Source organism: Glycine soja, chromosome 20, assembly GCF_004193775.1.
Source record: "Glycine soja cultivar W05 chromosome 20, ASM419377v2, whole genome shotgun sequence".
Taxonomy (NCBI): Eukaryota; Viridiplantae; Streptophyta; class Magnoliopsida; order Fabales; family Fabaceae; genus Glycine; species Glycine soja.
In genome coordinates this window covers 9,651,662-9,667,564 of record NC_041021.1, presented here as the reverse complement: position 1 = coordinate 9,667,564, position 15,903 = coordinate 9,651,662, and the positions used below count along the sequence as shown (strand labels likewise).

The 15,903-nt window shown below is 35.9% G+C and overlaps 1 protein-coding gene across 3 annotated transcripts; it reads left to right on the top strand.

The window, feature by feature from the left end:
* Window positions 1–1,290: 1,290 nt before the first annotated feature.
* On the top strand, window positions 1,291–12,415 carry LOC114401218 (ABSCISIC ACID-INSENSITIVE 5-like protein 2). 3 transcript variants are annotated; one of them, XM_028363681.1, is made up of 4 exons: window positions 1,291–1,530; window positions 1,890–2,576; window positions 2,709–2,780; window positions 11,849–12,415. In XM_028363681.1, exons 2-4 carry the CDS (start codon window positions 1,905–1,907, stop codon window positions 11,927–11,929), a joined length of 825 nt encoding a protein of 274 aa, XP_028219482.1. In that variant the 5' UTR covers window positions 1,291–1,530; window positions 1,890–1,904; the 3' UTR covers window positions 11,930–12,415. The 3 variants fall into 3 exon arrangements, 1 of the variants encoding a protein (XP_028219482.1); XR_003664240.1 differs by having other exon boundaries at window positions 1,302–1,530; window positions 1,890–2,610; window positions 11,849–11,926; XR_003664241.1 differs by having other exon boundaries at window positions 1,303–1,530; window positions 1,890–2,589; window positions 11,849–11,926.
* Window positions 12,416–15,903: the final 3,488 nt, after the last annotated feature.

Genomic DNA, 15,903 nt, shown 5'->3' with positions numbered 1-15,903 from the left:
GAAATTCTCTCATTTTTTCAAAGAATTTCAATTCTTTCGTTCTCTGTTGAATAAAATTCCTTATTAAAATGAATGAATTCAATTTCTCTTTAAATGATTTATCAAAACGTGTAATTTTACCTTAAAATATTTCAATTTCATGATTAAAATGAATTATCCAGTTAAAAGTCATCATCCAAACAAACTCCTAGGAAATCATGTAAATCAATTGATACATGAATATTTTAGTTAAATCAATGATGTCAAAGTTTAATAAAAAAAATATCTCAAAGTTGAGTATTAAATATGCATATGCAATTAAAGTAATTTTATTGAATTACTATTCATAATAATTTTACATGAACATTATTATTTCTAGTAGAAAATAATTCTATTAAAAAAATAAGAAATAGATTGAATTGTTAAATTAATAAGAAAATCTAAGGTTAAAATGTAATTTTTCCCTTTATTTTTTTTAATTTGTGATTTTTTTTTGTAATTGAGACATTTTTTAAAACATTTCCTCTTCACTTTTAACAAATTCATGATTTTAGTCTTTTATTTTTTAATTGAGATATTCTGTATCCCACTTTTAAAAACCCGCAACTTTAATCTCTGTGATCCATTTTAAACATTGATGTATGTACTTTGTAAACATTAACGGATATATGTCTATTTATTATCTATATGACAATTTTTTTAATTATTTAAGTGCTGACAAACTTAATTTATTTAAAAAAATAATATAATACATAATCAAGTCTTAAATTGATCAAGATGACTAGAATCACATATTTTTTTAAACTGAGAAATAATATATCTTAATTAAAAAACATGAGAATTAAAATTATGAATTTTAAAAAATAGGAAATAAAAATTATATTTTAACCAAAATTTAATAAATTAATTATGATCACCTATTGGGTCATTTTAAAAAATCACCGGTCCAAAAATTAATTAATGTAATCCAAAATCGGTCAAGATGACAAAAAAAGATAGAAATTAATTTGAAAATCCATTTTAACTTTAAATAACACTTTAAACAAAACAGAAAGAAAAATATTTTGAATGATAAAAATAGTGTTATTTCAAGTGTTTTAAGGAAAAAATAAAATAAATATATTTTTTAATAATTAAAACAATTATTTTTTGGAAAAAAATATTAAATTATATGAAGGAAAAAATATTCAAATTTAATATTTTTTTATTATTTATTCAAATATATTTTACTTGATACAAACAAAATGATTCTATCTTTCTAAGTTCTAACATAGAGTTGAAGTGGCAAAACAAAAAGACGAGGATGGTTCCCCAATAAGAAGTCCTATATGAACCTATCAACGTGTGCCACTTGCCATCATTTTCCACAAAATTCCGAATCATTCCCACATCACAACACAACTCAAGTTTACACCAACTACCCCTTTTCTTCGTTTCCGTTTTCTTCTCAAATTGTTCCTATTTTCACTGTGATTCACCCCACCAAATTATGTGTTTCTCTCTGCACTTGCCAACCCCGAATTCATAGGGTCTCTCTCTTCTTATTTTCAGGTAAAATTCTCTTTTTGGTGCTGCCCTTTTGCACTGTGATCTTGTGTTATGGTTTTGATGAAGTTGGGTTGATCATCATTTGCGAATCATATAAAGTTTGAATTTTGATGGGTGCTTTGTGTTGAAAACCCCAATCTCTTGTTGTGATAGCGTATTTCTGAGGACCCCAGAAAGGGTGGAGTAATGAAAATTTTAAAAAGTTTGGAAATTTATTTAGGGGAAGAATTTGGGGTGATGGTTTTTTGATTTTGGGGTGTGATTGAGTTATAGGGATTCTCCAAGTGCAATGGTCAATAATTTTATTTTACTTTTTTTTTATTTAATTTGATTGCTGCTTTGTGGTTACAACTTATTTACAGGTTTTGGTTTGAAGAATGGGGATTCAGACAGTGGGATCTCTAGGTAACGGGCAACAGTCTCATTTACAGCCTTCATCATTGTCTAGGCAAGGTTCATGGTATAGTCTCACTCTTGATGAGGTCAATTGTCAATTAGGAGACATGGGAAAGCCATTGGGGAGCATGAACCTTGATGAGCTTCTTCAAAATGTGTGGACTGCTGAAGCAAGCAAGTCTTCGGTGGTGGTAGGCGTGGAGAGTGAGAACATGTCGTCATCGTCTTCCTCGCTGCAACGGCAGGCCAGCTTGACGCTGGCTCGTGCATTGAGTGGGAAGACGGTGGATGATGTGTGGAGGGAAATTCAGCAAGGTCAGAAGAAAAAGTATGGAGAGGATGTGAGGAGTCAGGAGGGAGAAATGACTCTTGGTGAGACCACCTTGGAGGATTTCTTGGTGCAAGCAGGGCTTTTTGCTGAAGCTTCTATCAGTCCAGCTGTGGGGTTGGATGCAATGGATTCCCTTGCCACGCAAGGTTTCCAACAGAAAACAGGCCTGTTATCATCCTCCCCCTCAATCGGGAGTTTATCAGACACGAGACTGGGCCGGAAAAGGGATGCTTCTGATGCGTACGAGAAAACTTTGGAAAGGAGGTTGAGGAGGAAAATCAAGAATAGGGAATCTGCTGCTCGGTCCCGAGCCCGAAAACAGGTTTATCCTTCATGTACTACATGGAACTATTTTGGTTAGCTGAATTGATTGCATTCTTTGGTTGTTTCTTTTACCTGTTGGGAATGTTGTTTTTTAGCTGCATTTTTCATGTATCTATGTTTCATGGTGCAGGCTTACCATAATGAACTGGTTGGCAAGGTTTCCCGTCTAGAAGAAGAAAATGTAAAGCTCAAGAAAGAGAAGGTATTAGACCTGATTCATGTTTTGTTTTCACCACTATGTTCAACATTCCTTATGTTTGTCTTATTGGTATTTGTATGACCTACCTTTTATTAGAAAATTTATTGTGCTTTATTTGTGGTTTGTATGTCATTGATTTCTCTTTCTTGATTGAAAAGTTTAGGATGTGTTCTGGGGATTGAATGTGTTTTTGCAACTAAGAGACTAATTGAATTGTCATGTTGTTAGGAGCCAAGAATCAGAATGAGTAACTAACTAACTAACTTATCAATAGTCTAACTATGTTTACTAACTTTCCCTTCTCCTTATATCCTAACACGTGTACTGGATTTTATCATCTTTGGGGAAATGGGAGGTTGCAGATTTCCCCATATTTGTCAAAATTCCAATATTTTAATATTAATTGAGTAGAATGACATATGAGATATGGACAAATGATCTTCTGTCAGTTATTTCTCAGTAATAATGTCTCGTTCGTTTCAATAAATTGAAATTTGGAATCACATGAGGTTGAGGGTCAAATGGTACTTTAATACCAAGCTAAGTGAGTTGTTAACTTCTTACCACAGAGAAAGACAGAAACATGAAATTCTTCACAGCAATATATGACTATTAGTAAGCCGTACTTACCTTAATAAGTCTCTTAATTCTTAAATATATTTAATTGCAAAAATATGAATCATTGTGTACTAGGTTAATAAATGGACAATGTTATCCTGTACTTATGTACATACTGGCTTTCTGCTTGTTTCCAAAATGCTTTTGGTATAATTATGAATCACTTGATCAATTGTTTAATATATGTTAATAAAAACTCTTGTGCTTTGTTTTATGTTAGCACCTTAAGCTTAAATCTAGTTTTAGCATTCCGAGTGGGACTAATTACTCTAGAATCTGAGCATGTTTGTCTTTACTCTTTACCTGTAGTGTATGGTAATATTTATCTGAGACTTGAGGCTACATGTTCTATTAATGATTGGGAAACCATTACTAAATACTTTGATATAAATGATTTTAATGAAAATTTTCGTTTCAATAGAGCCCAATGGCCTCAACTGATCTATGTATCTAATCCCACCTAATGAGTTAAGGCGTAATTGTTGAATACTACATCTGTATTTTATACCAACACATGTGCTCTATGAAAATCTTTTTCAATTATGTATGCTGTATGTTTGTTGCATAGGCTCTCATATATACTGCAGTGTGAGCAAATGTCAGTTTGAATAGCCGGGTTTCTTGTTTAATTTTTGTACCTCAAGTTTAGTTCACTTGGTCTAATTAAGTATACAACTTAACCAATAGAAAGGCTAACACTTGAAAATGGGTCTACCATTTAATTGACCAATCCTAAATGGCCTCTTTACCGATTTTGGTTTTTGATAGACTTGAGACAATATATTTTATGGATAATACTTGAGTGTCAAAACTGAACACCCAGCTTTTGGTATACATATATGAAGAGTTTAGTACAAGCTGTCCCTATGGACAGATGAGTACCGTAGAGAAACTATAGCACAAAAACCAATACAGCTTTTTCAACATAAAATAATATAAAAGCTACATATATAATTCTAACATTCCCCCTTAAGCTGGAGCGTATAGATTGTATGCTCCAAGCTTGGGACATATAAACTGGATCTGATGTCCTCTCAAAGATTTGGTCAAAATATCTGCAAGTTGATCATTTGAGCTGACAAATTCAGTACTGACTCCTTGGATATCTGTTTCTCCCTAACAAAGTGGCAATCAATCTCTATATGTTTGTGTCTTTCATGAAACACTGCATTGGAAGCAATGTGAAGAGCTGCCGGGTTGCCACTATTACAATGTTTGACTGAATGTCGTGTGTCAGAATAGACCACACTTCATCTTATCACAGAATGAAAAGGAATCAGTAATTGATTACAAAATCAATCAATTACTGATTAATAAAAATTACAATAATTCCTAATAAATACAATATCTGATATAATCTCACACTCCCCCTTGAGCTGGAGCATATATGTCATATGATCTGAGCTTATTACAAATGTGATCAACCCAAGAACCTTTGAGAGGTTTAGTGAACATGTCTTCTAGTTGATCCTTAGAATTAACAAAATCAATGGTAATTTCTCTTGATAGTACCTTTTCCCTTACAAAGTGACAGTCTATCTCTGTGTTTGGTTTGTTCATGAAAAATTGGATTTGATGCTATGTGGAGAGCAACTTGATTGTCGCAAATTAATGTAGTGGCTTGAGTGTCTCCAAATTTGAGTTGTTGGAGAAGTTGTCTAAGCCATGTAATGCGGCAAGCAGCTATTGCCATTTCACGGTATTCAGCTTCAACACTAGATCTAGCAATTGTGTCTCGCTTCTTGCTTCTCCATGAAATCATATTCCCTCCAGTAAGAACACAATACCCTGAAGTGGATCTCCCGTCTGATGGTCACCCTGTCCAATTAGTGTCAAAATAAGAAATGATCTTGGTATGCCTTTGTCTTCATACAACATTCCACGACCTGGTGCATTCTTGATGTATCGAAGAATACAAGTGATGACATTCCAATGACTATCACAAGGTGCATTCAAGAATTGGCTCACCACACTGACAACGAATGTGATGTTTGGTTTGGTGACAGTGAGATAATTTAAGTCTGCCTACAAGTCATCAATATCTTCTCGGGTCTTGCAGAGGCTCCCCCTGACCTGAGAGAAGTTTAACATTAGGTCCATGAGTTGGGGGGTATAGGGACAAGCTCCCATGTGTTGTTGGCATCCAAAGCAGCCATTTCTGCCAACATTGTTTGTTGCCAATTGTGATCAGCCATGGCTTCACTTGTAGACTTAGGAATAGACATAGAATCCAAAGAAGAGATGAAAGAGAAAGAGGAAGGAGATAAACGATCACAGTTAAGAGTAAAGGTATACATTAGGATTAGCATTACGAGTGGACTGAATACCTTCACATAGTGCAATGGGAAATTTAGGTGCAGGCGACAATGGTGGAAAGGTGTTTGGAGTAGGAGACGATCTGCACAACCTTGGCCTTGGGTCACCAGCGAGTGGGTACGTCGGAAGGTGGCTCATGCGCTGGATTTGTGCTGGCACGTGAGGTCTACGTGCCAGTGAAGAAGCAGCGGACGATGGTGGGTTAGGCGGCGTTCTGGTCACCGGAGGGAGGCAACTCTGGGGGTGTGGTCGCATCGGGGTAAGGGGGTCTCGGTGGTGGTGAATGGAGACCTGCATCAATTCGTGTTACTAGTCACGCGTATGCTGTGAAAGAAAAAAAAAGTAAAAGGAAAAATTTAATCTAGCTCTATGATACCACATTACAGTGTTTGACTGAATGTTATGTGTCAGAATAGACCACACTTCATTTTATTTATAGAATGAAAAGGAATAAGTAATTGGTTACAAAATCAATCAATTACTGTTTAATAGAAATTACAAAAAACTTATTATAAATACAATATCATATATAATCTCGCAGGCACAATACAACTTCATTTGTTTAACTTCATAAAACTTCAACTGGACCAAACTAACTCACAAGTGGTTGTGGCCATGGCCCTATATTCTGCTTCTGCACTAGAACAAGCAACAGTGTTTTGTTTCTTGCTCTTCCAAGAGATAATATTGCCTCCAATGAATACTCAATATCCAGTAGTGGACTTTCTGTCTATGGGGTATTCAGCCAAATCAGCATCACAATACCTAGAAATTTGGGTATTTCCTTTGTCCTCATAATAATCCTTGTCTTGGAGCCTTTTTAATGTACCCGAGAATGCAAATTACAGCCTTCTAGTGATCAACATGAGGAGCCTACATGAATTGACTAACCACACTAATTGCAAAGGAGATATGAGGTCTTGTAATTGTGAGATAAATGAGCTTTCCAACTAGTCTTTTATATCTTTCTGGATCTATGTATGATTCACCTTTGTCTGCCATGAACTTTTGATTTGGGTCCATAGGATTGTCAACTATGAAGCACGGGAACGTCTGTTAGGTGGCGTTCCCCATTTCCGATACTGCACAGGGATGGGGACGGGACGGGTACGGCTAGGGGACATCGTTGACTTATTGGGTACGATTGACAAAGACGGGGACGGCGGCTTCATTTTGTGGGGACGTATTGGGGATGGCGGTACACACACGTCCCCACAGTCCAAATCTTTTTTTTTTTTAAAAAGGAAAAACATAAAAAGAGACAAAAAGACTAAAGAAGAATCAACAGGCTCTCTTCACAGTTCACTCTCTTTCAAAAATTAGGGCTTCCTCTCTTTCACTCCCTCTCTTCTCTCTTTCACTCTCTCTCCTCGTTGGGCTACCACGAGGCGAACCACCGACGAACCACAAGGCGAACCACCAGGCGAACCATGCCATTGCACAACTCGCATGGTCGTACCACTGCACCAATTCGTCGCAACATGCATAGACGCACCAGGTTTCTTTTTTTCTTTTTCCTTTTGTTTCTATGTGCGTTGGGTTCGAAGTTCAAACCCCTGGTTCCATTTGCATTGGGTTCCTTCCCCTGTTTTTTATGTGTGTTGGGTAATGGGTAACTTGGGTTCCTTACCCTAAATGAATAATGATAATTTTTCTTTACAGTATAGTCTGTTTTAAATTGATTATTTCCTTAGCATATTATTCAAGCTCTATTAATTAATTAATTAAGAAGTGTGATCGGAGAATGAGTTGATCACTGAGAATGTAGTACTTTTTAATGTTAATTTCGCACTTTACACCTTAATGCTTTATTTTGGTAGACCATTGGATTATCTTTAAGTTTATAATATGCTAGTGTTGCTACTTATTTCTCATGTTTTTTTAATTTTTTAGTTTTTTTTTAAATAATAAGAAATATTAAAAATAATTGCCGTTTCCTAGCCGTGCCTGTATCTTGAGATTTCTAGATTTGCCGTTTCCTCTCCTCATACCCATATATGTCCCTGTCCCCATTTTGGTGCATCCTAGACTATCAATGGGTCTACAATTAGACATGCTGGTTTCCTCCAAAATATTAAGATCATACTTTCTTTGTGAGACAGCAATTCCTTCATTTGATTAAGCTACCTCAATACCAAGAAATTATTTAAGATACCCAAGGTCTTTAGTCTGTAAGTTACTAGAGTCTGGATAAGTACTCTATCAGTTGAGAGATTTTATCAACATCATTCCCAGGAGAGGTAAGAGAATAAAAAACTGAATGATTTGCTTCACTTCGTTTCAACCCAAAAACTCTGAACATGATTGAATTTTCCAAACCAAGCTCAAGGAGACTGTTTGAGTCCGTAAAGAGACTGATGAAGTTTGCAAACTAAACCAGATTTCCCTTGAGCAACAAACCCAGGAGATTGCTTCATGTAAATCTCCTTGTCTAGTTCACCATGAAGGAAGACATTTTTAATATCTAACTGGTGGAGATGCCAATGATGAATGGCAGCCATGGCAAAGGAGAGCTGGATAGTAGTGATTTTGGCCACAGGACAGAAAGTGTCATCATAGTTAAGAAAGACACATTTAATTGCCCTTGCAGAAAGTTTATCCAACCCCGGAGAGACATCATGTACAAAACAAGTACAACCAAAAACTCAAGGAGACACATGATATAAGGGTTCTCATTTGGAGAGATAATGGAAAGAGGAATCTTATTATCAAGTGTTGAAGAGGGCATTTTATTTATGAGATAGCTAGCAGTGAGAACTGCATAACCTCGATAGTGAACAAGAAGATTTGCATTGTAAGGTGCAAGCAGTCTCAACCAAAATGTCTGTTTTTCCTTTCTGCTATTCCATTTTGCTGTAGTGTATGGGGACAACTAGATTGATGCAAGATGCCCTGTGAGGATAAAAAGGAAGAGAGGGCAGAAGAGAAATAATCTTTGGCATTATCACTTTGAAGAACTTTAATAATTTTACCAATTTGGTTCTTGATTTCATTGAAGAAGGATGTAAAAATAGACAAATGTTCAGATCTATCCTTCATCAAATACACCCAAGTACATCTAGAATGTCATCGATAAAGGTGACAAAATATCTAAAACCAAAAGAGGTGACACGACTTGGACCCCAAATGTCTGAATGAATGGTGGAAAAAGAGCGCAGTACATTGTGGTTCAGTTTGCTTTGGAAAAGAAGACCTGACATGTTTGCTTAATTGACATGATTTACATTCTAATCTTTGTAATTTACCGAGATTAGGAACCATTTTCTTTAATTTTGACAAATTGGGATGAATGAGTCTTGAAGATGGGGCTGCTAAACAGGACACAGAAGAATTGGTTTCTAGAGAGTAGAGTCCTCTTGATTCATGTCCTACTCCAATTGTTCGATCGGTATCATGTTCCTGTATGACAAATGAATCATCATAGAACGTTACAGAACAATTCAAGGACTTGGTTAACTGACTTAAAGAGATCAATGAAGGGACAATTAGGAACAAAAAGAACAGATTCCAAGTTTAGGGAAGGAGACAGTGAGATTTGACCAACACCTTTAGAAGCTACCTTAGTACCATTGGCTAAGGTTATAAGATGAGGAGACTTTGGAGAAGACAAAGAGGAAAATTAAGAGGCATTACTAGAAATATGATCTGAAGCAGTTGAATTGATTATCCATGGACCTTGACTGTCCAATGATTGAGAAGTACAAGCTGTTGAAGCACTCAGTATTGTACATAATTGAGCTTGGCTGCTGGACTTCAACCTCAAATATTCTTCATCAGAAAAACTTGGCATAGATTTTTTTAAATTTAGACAGACTAGTGCTTGTGACAGTCATATTTGAAGAAAACAGAGACAAATTCAAATCAGAATCACCAGCTCCTCCTCTAGAGTTGTGAGAAAGCTCAACCCTCCAACCATTCTTTCCATCCAATTCACGGATAGCATTATGTGCATCTCCGCGGTCATCAAAGTCAATGAAGACATAACCCGGTGGACTGCAAGCAACCCAAACACTCCGAATAACTTCAAAAACACTGAATTTGTCTTTGAGATCTCTCTCGGTAACTCGTGAATCCAAGTTACCCACATACACGTGATACATCCTTTTAGAATAACCTGAAGTGATGCATAGAAGAGAAGAGGACAGAAAACTGAGCTCCAGAAACTCAGCTAACCAAACAGCTGTTGTACAAGCACGGGAAACCAAGCCCACTATCCAAACAACAACAAAATGACGATCTGAGGACTGAAACAGAACTGGAATGAGCTGACGACCATAGCCGTGGTGTTGCGGTGAATTTTTGGAGGCTAGAGACCGGCGGATGGGTAGCATGCGACCGACAGGGACTCAAGAAAATGTGGCACGTGATGAGGTTTTGGATTTTGAAACCTTGTGGGCTTGGTTGTGTTTTGTGAGGTGAACCAGATCCAGTGGCCAGCGAAAGTATGACAGCGGCAGGTGGTGGCAGACGGAAGCGGTGACTGTGGCTAGAGACAACGGTGGCTGGAGAGGACGAACAGCAGCAGAGTACAGACAGAGAGGGGTCAACCTGCTCTGATACCAACTTGAGACAAGATATTTTATGGATAATACTTGAGTGTGAATTTTGACACCCGTTTTTGGAGTTTATTTGGTGTTGGTACTTGGTTATTATGTGAACTCATGAAACTTTTTTAGTTTATTTGAATTCAATCCATTGTTTTTTTAATTTTTTATTTATATTTATTTTTTATCTATTGTTTTGTTAATATATATATAAAAACTTCGTACCCCATTGCCCAGAGGCTCTTCGCTATGCGAAGGTATGGGGGAGGGATGTTGTACGCAGCCTTACCCTTGCATATGCAAAGAGGCTGTTTCCGGATTCGAACCCATGACCAACAGGTCACCAAGGCACAACTTTACCGCTGCACCAGGGCTCGCCCTCATATATATATATATATATATATATATATATTTTTATCTATTGTTTTGTTAATATATATATATATATATATATTTTTTTTTTTTTTGTCCGTCATTTTCCGCTACGCCATCTGCCATATTTTTATGACAGATTTTTGGCTTTCCGCCATGAACCGCCATCTGCCATTAACAACATTGGTGTGAAACTGAACACCCATCTTTAGGTATACATATATGAAGAGTTTAGTGCAAGCTGTCCCTATGGACAGATGAGTACAGTAGAGAAACAAAAGCACAAAAAGCAATACAACTTTTCAACATAAAATAATGTAAAAGCTACATATATAATTCTAACTTGCTACAGTATTATCCTCTGCTAGTCTACTGACTAATCCTATAGTTAGAAAAAAGCATTGGTAGGTAGTGCTACTGCATGGCGTAATTTGAAATTATAGGAGTTGAGAAGCCAAGCTGCTGATGCTTTTCTGTAAGTGGAAATTATTGGATCCAGTTTTCAAATCAAATCGACATTTCAGTATTGTTAGTTATGGACAACATGCTGTTTTCCTCCTTTGTTTAATTTGCTACTTAATATTTCATTATTTCGTAGAAAAAAGTTACTCAAATTTCAATATTTCACGCTACTTTTCACACACACAATCTTCGTTGTACCATGGCCAATGGTTTTATATTAAGTCACACCATATTTACATTTGGTTGGCACTCGTGTGAATTTCCATTAACTTATAGCTTATAGGCTGTCACAATGACCCTTTGTTTTTCAAAGAAATGTAGCAGCTGCAATCAAACTCGTTTTACTATGTACTTCTGTCGTTGATTTTATGCTAACCAGGATGATGATTGCTGCATTAGTTTATTATTTCAAATTGAAAAACTTTAATGGCAGTTATTTCAAGTGTAATAGAAATCTACCATTCTCTGTCAATTGTTGCAAGATAATTTCACTTGAACCATGAGATTATATGTTGAAGTTTGATATATGTGCTAGAATTATATTTAAATTCTTGGTTTCATAGTTTGGACTTTCCCCCTTAAATAGGAACTTGATATTTGTGCTACAAATGTTGATATCAAGTGTAATAGAAATCTACCATTCCCTGTCAATTGTTGCAAGATAATTTGACTTGAACCATGAGATTATATGCGAAGTTTGATATTTGTGTTACAATTCAAATTCCTGATTTCATATTTTGGTCTTCCCCCCATTGATAGGAATTTGAAGAACGATTACTGCCTGATCCATTGCCTGAACGGAAATATCAACTTCGAAGACATAATTCTGCCTTTTTCTGACATGTTATCGTGTTCTTGATTTGATGGGGACATGTCCAGGATTGCATCACTGCACTGGTCATTGCTGTTGCTACTGCTTTGCATTTGCTCTAGTAGGAGAGTATGCTCCATATCAATCTACAATTAACTAACTATAGGGTACATATTGCAGCAAAGGTTTGATGTTCATAAGTTTTAGTAGCTTTGCTTGGAATCAGTATCAGAAAATATTTGAGTCCAGTGGAAGCCCTGGAAGGGTTGTTTTTTTGTATAATGATTATCTGTGTGTACTAGGGCTAGGCAGTTATTGAAAGGTGACCTACCAAAAAAGCTGAAGCTAGGTAAGGTAGGCATTGCTAGCATTTCGGAACTGCAATATTGTATTAGTCTAAACTAATATATGTTGATAAGTGTTAGGGGAAAATCCAGTTATGAGAATTAGTGTGCTTTGTAGCGATAATTTTCTAGAAAAGATGAAATAGCAAAAGAAAAGTTTGTTTATTATTATGTTTTCCAGTGCAGTTTGCCACCATGAACATATGATTTATTGTTTGGCTACTCCTTAATTTTGGGAAGAGCTTAATCAATAAGAAATTATTCTTGATGAGTTAATATATTAGTATATTATTATTATTATATAAGTCAACACTTATCACACATTGATATGTGATTATGTGATTAAATGATATTTACACTATCTTGCTTATATTATTTATTCTTTTGGGAAATAGTCGTTTTTTTAATTATAATTCCCTTTTTTTTTTTCAAAAGCTTTCCCAAAAATTTGCAAAAGAAAAAACCATATACTACTATTTATCTAAAATTATCTCATCTAAACAAACATTTCATCTATTTGTTGCTCTATTTTTTCGGTTCAAGTTTAACTATGGCCTTGATGCCTAAAACTAATCCTTAATGGAGAGTTCTGCCTGGCTGGTGTGGAAGTCTAAGGACTCTGAGGAACAGAAAAATCCTTAATTTGTAGTTTTTAAGTTCTTTCCTGGCGAGTCTATATTGAATTATTGATGGGTTAAAACAGAGTTGTCTATCTAGCCAGAATGCCAGTTCTAATTATATTAGCTATATTAATTCTGAATATTTTGGGGGTGAGTCTTAGTGCAATGATAAGGTTTGTCAAATTAATGGTCACAAGTTCAAATCTTAGAAACAGTCTCACCACTTATGGGTGTAAGGCTATGGTTCGGTTTTTGATTAGGAGGAATTGAACATGGTACGAAGGATTTATCACATTCATAGTTTCATGCACTTTGTTTAATCAATTGAGCTATATCTCCTTAGTCATTGTTTGATTTTAATAAACTTATGAAATAAGCATTTGTAAAAATAAAAAAAAATAAGAAGATAGAATAAATTAAATTCTCTTATTATAAGTTAATATTAACTAATAAAAAAATTTAGCATAAGTTATAATTAGTTTTTTTTTGTTGAGAAAATTGCTTTGGAGAAGTCAAATGTGAGAATTCCTTGAAATTAGAGTGTTTGATTCGTGCCATGTCTCATAACACCTAAGCACATTTAATGAAGAATATTAGACTTGATCTTGGATTAGTGGGCTGAACCATAGCTAAAATTCACTAATCATAATTAGTGAAATTTTGGCTCCACAAATTCAAAATTCAAATTCAAGTGAAATTTGAATAGAAATTCAAATTTCCTTCCAATTTTATGTGTCACTTAGGCCATAAATAGAGGTCTTATGTATGCATTTTTTAAACTTTGATCATTTGAGAATTACACTTCAAAGTTCAGATCTCATTTGAAACATAAAATTTCGTGTTCTTTCTCTCCTTCTCCCTCCACTCATCTTCTACATTCAAGCTCTTATCCACGGCTTCCTATAATAGTGAGCCTGTTCTTGACTCATCTTCTCCTTGAAGTGGCGTCTCCAATCATCTTTCTTCTTCTCCATTCCGCTGTCACTGATCTTCAAGAAGCAAAGGACTCCATTGATGAAAGGTGATTGGAGAAACTACTTCAAGAAGAAGATGAGTCAAGAACAAGCTCACCACCATAGGAAGTCATTGATAAGAGCTTGAAGGTAGGAGAAGATGAGTGGAGGGAGAAGGAGGGAAAGAACACGGAATTTTATGCCTCAAATGAGGTCTGAACTTTGAAGTGTAATTATCAAATGATCAAATTTTAAAAAATGCACACACAAGGCCTCTATTTGTAGCCTAAGTGACACAACAAATTAGAGAGAAATTTGAATTTCTATTCAAATTTCACTTGAATTTGAATTTTGAATTTGTGGAGCCAAAATTTCACTAATTATGATTAGTGAATTTTAGCTATGGTTCAGCCCACTAATCCAAGATCAAGTCTAAGATTCTGCACTGAGTGTGCTTAGGTATCATGATGCATGTAAAACATGAAGGACATGCACAAAGTGTAACTATATGATATGACAATGGGGTGTAGCAAGGAAATGCTCACCTCCCCCTTAAGAAGGTCCAAAATTTAATTGGATTTGACTTCTCCCAATTCAATTAAATTTCTCTCCCAACACACACACACATCAAATAGTGCACTTAATGCATGTGAAATTACAAAACCACCCCTAATACAAAAACTAGTCTAGGTGCCATAAAATACAAGGGTTAAAAAATCATATATTACTAGGGTATCATCCCTACAGTATAGAGCCCTAAATACAAGGCCCAAAAAATAATGAAACCCTAATCTAATATGTACAAAGATAAGTAAGCTCATACTTAGCCCATGGGCCCAAAATCTACCCTAAGACTCATGAGAACCCTAGGGCCTTCTCTTGCATCTTTGGCCCAATTTTCTTGGAGTCTTCTATCCAATGCCCTTGGGGGGTAGGATTGCATCATTTAGGAGGATTGCCATTTCTGATAACTCTATACCTACATTGAGGAGCAAAATGTCCTGGCTTCCCACAAACAAAGCAAGCTCTCTTTTTCTTGAAAAAAGGATTAAAAGTAAAAGCACATGGGATGGGATTAGAAGGAGCAACACATGGGTTATTATATTTGTACTTATTCTTGTTATTGTGATCAGTTTTATTGGCATACCTCTTCTGAAATGGTTTATCTTGTACTGTGTTTGCCTTGGCAGACATTGCTTTGGTCCTTACTGTAACACTTTCCTTCCTATTTTTTCTTCAATGATAATGTGGGTGATAAGGTGTGGCAGTGACATGCATTTGTGCCTGTGCTTTAACTGTTGTTTATAATTTGTCTAGGACTCCAACAACTTCTCAATCAAGAGTTCAGAAATGAACTCATCAGGCAGAGAGATGTTTTCAGTCTTTAGATCTTCCAGCAGCTTGTGGTATTCATTGATTTGTACTTGTTGTCTTTTTCTTTGTTCGTGGTCCAACGATAGTAGTTGGCGACGATGAATCTCTGTTTGACCACATCCTCGTCAGTGTATTTAAGTTTGAGAGAGTCCCATATCTCTTTCGATTCCTTGTAGGAGTAGTAGACATAAAAAAGATCATTAGACAAGGCACTTAACAAAGTGTCACGACATACCTTATTGGCTTGAACCCATTGTTGAAGTTGACTGGCATCATCAACGACATCAGGTTTAGGAGTGGAAAGAGCGAAGACAACTCCATGCATGTCCAAATGGTATGAACGCATTCCTGCCAGCGACAAAAGTTTTGGCCAATAAAGACCTCAATTTTTGAGATGTCAGGTAGTGGCTTGGTAAAGGTTGCAATCGATGACATGGGGTTGGAAGTGTCGACATTGTTGACAGGTTTTGCTGCTTCAACCATGATATAAACCTTTTAGATTGTTGTTGCTGAAGTCGAAAATCAAGAACGCGGTTGAACTTCCTGAGGCGTGATAGTCATTGACCTAAAAGGTTTATCCGTGGTGTCTCACGCAAACCTCCCAGGATATAACAGGAACGTCTTAGCTGAGCTAAGTTTACAAAACTCATAAAGAAAACTAATTGACCTAGGAGTAAAAAGGGAGAAAGTTTAATAGAAGCAAAGAGAGGAG